Source organism: Halictus rubicundus, chromosome 2, assembly GCF_050948215.1.
Source record: "Halictus rubicundus isolate RS-2024b chromosome 2, iyHalRubi1_principal, whole genome shotgun sequence".
NCBI classification, from domain to species: Eukaryota; Metazoa; Arthropoda; class Insecta; order Hymenoptera; family Halictidae; genus Halictus; species Halictus rubicundus.
The window spans coordinates 4,417,461-4,423,713 of record NC_135150.1 but is presented as its reverse complement, the minus strand read 5'-3'; the positions used below and the strand labels follow the sequence as shown (position 1 = coordinate 4,423,713).

General features: G+C 55.9%; 1 protein-coding gene across 1 annotated transcript; it reads right to left on the bottom strand.

Annotated features, from left to right (window-relative positions):
- Nucleotides 1–591: 591 nt before the first annotated feature.
- On the bottom strand, nucleotides 592–5,778 carry LOC143362213 (uncharacterized). Its single transcript, XM_076802188.1, has 4 exons — nucleotides 2,396–5,778; nucleotides 1,890–2,170; nucleotides 1,050–1,838; nucleotides 592–950 (listed from the first exon to the last, which is right to left on the bottom strand). The coding sequence occupies exons 1-4, from the start codon at nucleotides 5,776–5,778 to the stop codon at nucleotides 592–594; spliced, it is 4,812 nt and encodes a 1,603-aa protein (XP_076658303.1).
- Between the last annotated feature and the right edge of the window lie 475 nt (nucleotides 5,779–6,253).

Genomic DNA, 6,253 nt, shown 5'->3' with positions numbered 1-6,253 from the left:
ATCTACTAGTGTGAGGTTATTTATATATAACCAAGTTACGTTTAAAGCTTGGCTTTGTTTTTTTTTAGTAAGTTTGTTTTGGATCTTCGTTGGGTTCCGTAACGTTGGAACCTTTAACTTACGATCGCGAAATGTTTGAGAAATAAAGTCGGAATTTGTGGGAGAGCTAATCGATTTATTCGTGTTATCACTGCGGTTCTCGGAAAAGAGAGCGAGGGCTCGACGGATTGCCGTGTATATTGACGGGGCTCTCTCCCCTCGCCGCGCACCCCGAACTACTCGGTCCGCCCGAAGTGTGCGGGGAGAGAGAGAGACGAACCGCGACGACGGCCGAGTCCTCAATACAAACAAAGTTCGGCAGTCGCTAATTTGCCGTGTGTGCGTGCGGACGCACAGCGGCACCGACCAGCTGATTGCTCGAACATACCGCCCGCCTCGTTGTCGGGTCGGCAACGAAATAGTACAATGGTTTTCGGATGTTATACAGAGAAGTGAACAGAGTGAACAGAGTGAACGAAGTGAGCTACAGATATTTACAATCATTTACAATATGTACAATGTGCGTCTAAACACCGCCCGCCGTGAAGGGAGTCACGTTTCCTCGCCGGTGGAATGCTCGGAGGAAATGAGCGGTACAAGGCGCTGGATGGCTCTGGTGGTAGTACGGGTAGCGGTCTTCACGACAGCCACACGCACTCGTCCGTCGGATCCCCGATGCACCTCGACGACTCGTCCGAGAGGCCATTTCGTAGGCGGCGCGAGATCGTCCTTCAGGAGCACGACCGCTCCGACGGCAAGATTCTCCCGTGCCCTTTGCCATTTCGGAAGAGTCTGCAGCTGGCTCAGGTATTCGGTACGCCACCGCTGCCAGAAACCTTCCAGAAGTCTGGATACAAGGTTCCATCTCCGTCGGCCTGCGTCGTACGTGATTTCGTCACCCGGTTCTGGAACTGCGCACAAAGAGCAAGCGTTAACCAGATGGTTTGGCGTGAGGAAGGGAGGATCATTTGGATCGTCGGACAAGGCGGAGAGGGGTCGAGAGTTCATACAAGCTTCCACTTGACACAGCAAGGTGGAAAGCTCCTCGAAGGTGAGCTGTTGTTCCCCTATTGTGCGTCGTAGATGCCTCTTCGCGGATTTCACGGCCGCTTCCCACAGACCGCCGAAATGAGGAGAATACGGCGGTATGAACCTCCATTCCGTTCCGTCGGCGGCCAGCAATTCCGCCGTTTCCTTGTAAAAGGTCGATGCAGCGTTGAACATGCGCTTCAGAAGCTGATCGGCACCTCTGAACGTCGTAGCGTTGTCACTCAGCATCTGGTGACATCTTCCGCGTCTAGCTACGAAGCGTTTGAAAGCTGCGATGAAGGAGGCAGAGGACAAATCGGACACGACATCTAAGTGGACCGCCTTCGTGCACAGGCACACGAAAACGACGACGTATCCCTTGGTGGTCCGCTGTCCCCTTGCTCTCGTCATGAGCATCGGAATCGGACCAGCATAATCGACTCCGCTGACCGAGAATGCCCTTGCTGGTTGCACTCGCTGGGCAGGCAGCATTCCCATTTGCTGGTTGCTGGTGCGCCCTTGGAGCCGAGTGCAGGTAACGCAGCCTTTTACGACCCGTTTCACCAGCGTCTTGTCTCGCGGAATCCAGTGGCGGAGCCTGAGCGTCGCCCGCGTCAAGTTCACTCCCCCATGGAGCGTCCGAAGGTGAGCTGACCGGATCAGCAATGGTGCCAACGGAGACTGTCGGTCGACTATCACAGGATGTCTCTGGTCGAATGAAACTGCTGCGTGGTCCAGTCGTCCTCCCACTCGTAAGACACCTTGACGATCTATAATCGGCCGAAGAGAAACAAGGGTCGAGGTCGATTTGATTATCTTACCCTTCTCCATTTCCGCGAGTTCGTCGCCAAAGTCGTCAGCTTGGCTCATTCGGTGGACGCTCACCCACGCCTCGTCGATCTCAGTGGCTGTCAGGAACCCGTGCTGCGGTGTACCGATGGATCGAGCGTTGTTTGCGAATCGTCGCATATACGCGGTCACTCGGACCAGCCTCAACGCTGACGAGAATCGGAGAGGGTCCCAGGGCGATTCGAAGACGGCTCGCAGACTGGGATGGTCGCCGGACTTCGTCTTCCTTGCCATCGTCGTCGTCACCGTCACTCTGCGCTCCGGAGCCTCGCTCTCGTCGACGTCACATGCGCCAGGCCAATCCTCCTGAGGCCCTGACAACCACGAGGGACCGCTCCACCAGAGGTCATCGTCGACCAGTACCTGCGCTGAAATCCCACGCGTGGCAAGGTCCGCAGGATTTTCGTCTGTCCTCGCGTGTCGCCACTCAACGTCCGGTAGCAGGCGCTGGATCTCGGCCACCCTATGCGCCACGAACGGTTTCCACCTGGAAGCATGAGACCTCACCCAGGCTAGGACGACCGATGCATCGGTCCACGCATGCATAGTCACGCTGTGAGGCCGCATCGAATCTCCTACTGCTCTCAGCAATCGGGCCAGCAGTAGAGCACCGCACAGCTCCAGCCTAGGAATGCTCTGTGGTTTGGTTGGAGCGACCTTGGTCTTCGCCATCAGTAAGTGCGTCTCGGCCCTTGCACCGGTAACTGGCACCCTTATGAAGACGGCTGCGGAGTATGCCCTTTCTGACGCGTCGCTGAATCCGTGCAGCTCTATATTGTCGCTGGTCGCCGCACGATAGCCAATCCATCTCGGAACTGTGATTCGATCGGTCCTCTCCATCTCGAATCGAAGTTGCTTCCATCGCTCGGAAAACAGCTCGGACAGCGGCTCGTCCCACAACAATCCGGACAACCAGAGGTCCTGCAGCAGGATCTTCGCAGCAATGCTGATCGGAGACAGCCACCCCAGTGGATCGAAAAGCCTGGCCGTCTCAGACAAAACCGATCGTTTGGTCCATGGTTGACCTGATGTGGCAGTCCTGAGCTTCGGAGCCGCAAGAGACAGAGTGTCGTTCACCGTGCTCCATTTGAGTCCCAGCGCTCCTGCCTCTTGGTGACCCTGCAACAATTGAATGAGACCGGAGCTCGACGACAAATAATTGGTCGCCCACTTATCCAGCGGGAATCCGCCCGCCGTCAGGATGTCCGTGAGTTGACGTCGAGCCTCCTCGGTGTCGTCGATGTCATCTCCTCCGGCCAGAATGTCATCGACATACGAATTCGCTCGGAGAATCGCTGCACCCCGCGGAAATCGAGCCTTCTCGTCGTCGGCAAGTTGAAGCAGTACTCTCGAGGCGAGGTACGGAGCCGACGTCGTGCCGTAGGTCACCGTCGTCAAACGGAAGTCCCGTACTTCCTCGCTTGGATCTTTCCTCCAGACGATCCTCTGCCAGTCTCTGTCCTCTGGGTGCACCTTGATCTGGCGAAACATTTTTACAATGTCCGTCGAAAAGGCATGCCGATGGAATCGCCACCTCGTTATTACGGCCCAGAGGTCAGTTTGGAGCTTCGGTCCGGCGGCCAGGTAATCGATAATGGCACTGCCTCTGCCTGAAACGTAGGAACCATTAAAAACTACTCTTATTTTGTTTCCGGATGGTTTTTCCCGCCACACGGCGTGATGCGGAAGGTAATTCTCCCCCCCGCCAGTCGAGTGCCGCGAGACGAACTCCATGTGCCCGAGCCGTTCGTACTCCTCCAGAAATTCGGAGTATTTCTGTCGGAGCGTCTCGTCCCTTTCTCGTCTCCTTTCGGACGATAAGAGCAAGCGCACTGCAGCCGATCGCGGAACTCCGACATCGGTGCCTGGGGTGGCAACGAACGGTAAGCGCACAACGTAGCGTCCATCCTGATCTCTGCGGTGCGTATCCTTGAAGTACTTTTCGCATGCTTCGTCCTGAGGCGTGCTTATTGCACTAGTTGGTACTTCTTCCAGCTCCCAGAACCTCTGCCAATCGTCTCGGAGGTCTCGTGCAGGCTGAACCAGCAAGGATCGCACCCGAGGTCCAGCGCTGTGGTCCGTTGTGGATGAGGTTGTGCCCATCGGCGCCCAGCCGAAGGGCGTTCGAACAATTGGAGGAGTGCCCATTGGTCCGATTCGATTCTCGAGGAGGAGGTGACCACACGCATCTGCCCCGAGAAGTAATTCCACCCTGTTCGGAGAGCGGAAGTCCTCGTCGGCCAACGGAAGTCCGTGGAGGTGAGTCCACTTCTCGTCGTTAATTTCTACCGCTGGAGTCGGAGCGGTAATTTTTCGCGTCACCAGCGCGTTTAACGCGAGTCGGAACTTGGAGTCGCGACTAGACGCGAGTAACACGGACACTTCGTGACGTACCGTGCCCACGTTTATCTCCTGGTATCCGGTCAAATGAACCTCCACGTTCCGGCGCGGAAGACGTAACGCTTGCACGACATCGTCCGTCACGAATGACATTTCGGACCCGGGGTCGAGTAACGCGCGAGCGGAGACACTGCGACCGTTCGGGGACTTCAACTGGACGCGCGCGGTGGCCAGTAAAACGACGCGGTTCGACCTGAACGTGTTCACCGAACTTGTGCTTGGCTGCGCGGGAGCTTCGCTCTTCCGGAACGCCTCGTGAAGCGAGGTGTGGTGATGACCGCCGCACACCATACACCGGTAGGAAGACGTGCACGCCGCGAGCAAGTGGGTTCCCGAGAAACACGAAACGCACAGTTTATTTCGGTACACAAATTCCTTGCGTTCCGACGCGCTAAAGGTTTTGAACTGACCGCAGTGCCCTAGCTGGTGATTGTCCGAACACAGCGGGCACTTCCGAACGTTGCTGGCCTTCGCGGATGGCCCTTTGGTCATTTGCACGGTCATGGCCGTCCTTTGTTCGGGTTTTCGCGTCTCCTCTCGCTTGGTCGGTGTTGACGAACACATCGGCTCTTGGGTCGAGGCCAAGGCATGGATGCGTGATTCGAGGAAATCTCGAATCTCCACGAAGGACGGCATGATCGTCGGGTCCGGGAACATCTTCTCCCAGTCCAGGCGCGTCGTCGAGTCCAGCTTCCTGACGAGGAGTGTCACGAACCAGTCGTCCCATGTGTCGACTGGTTTTTTAAGCGCGGCCAGAGCATCTCGAGCTTGGCAGAACTCGTCGAGGACTCTGGTCAATTCCTCCGTCGAAGCTCGTTTTACTGCCGGGCAGTCCAAAAGTCTTCCGAGGTGAGCGGTGGTCAGAACACGGATGCCTCCATAACGACGTTCGAGTGCCGCCCACGCCGTTGAATAGTTCGCATCTGTCAGGGATGTACGCGCGATAACCTTCGCAGCCGCACCGGTGAGGCTCGCCTTCAAATATTGTAGGCGTTGGACGTCCTGCAATCGTTTCGAATTGTGGATCGTAGCGCGAAACGAATCGCGAAACTCCTCCCACCGTAGGAGATCGCCCGAAAATTTCTCGATGGTCAGAGTCGGCAATCTGGGTCCGGCGTTGCACTCGTGAGACTCGGCTTGAGCCGGAGTTGCTGAGGCGGCGGGCTTCAGGTTTTCTAGCCTCTCCACCAATTCAGAGGAGTTCTGAATGTAGGCTTCCTCGACTTCGTCGTACAGGCCTCTCTTCCTGTAGTTACTGGCGGCGTAATCTGGCATCGGTCTCATAGCGTTATGATTTGCGGTGAAGTTGCGCCAGTAACTCTCCAGCAACTCGATTCTTTTCTGCAATACGACCGCGGAGAGTTTCGCTGCCCCCAATTTGTCGGTATTGATGATGCAGTTCTTGATGCGGCCAGCGATCTCCTCCTGAGCGACCACTACATCGCTGAACGTTTGCGGCATTGTTTCGGCAGTTAAAATTCAAAACGAAACGTGAAAACAAACTGATCGAGACGCGAAAGACAAAGGACTTTACGCGTATCGCGGTAAACACCTTGCCTCGGTCGGTTCGAGAGCGGTTGATGTCCCGGTGGAAGGTCACGGAATTTTCGAATCCGTAACGGTTCGCCACGCGGTCTAAGTACCGTTTTTCGAGAACGGTCTCACGAATTCTGTTCGAAGAATTCACTTGCTCCTTTCCTTTCAGGTGCTTCCTGATTGTCTGCGACGGAGCCTCGGAAGATGCTCGATGCACTCGCGGATCACTCGAGGAGACAACGGAAGCGCACAACAGAACTCGCGGTGATGCACAGAATTCTTCGTAATTCTGCGGTGGATCGAGTGGAATAGAGAAATCGGCACACTCTATTCCCGGGTTTCGGCACCAAATGTTTTGGATCTTCGTTGGGTTCCGTAACGTTGGAACCTTTAACTTACG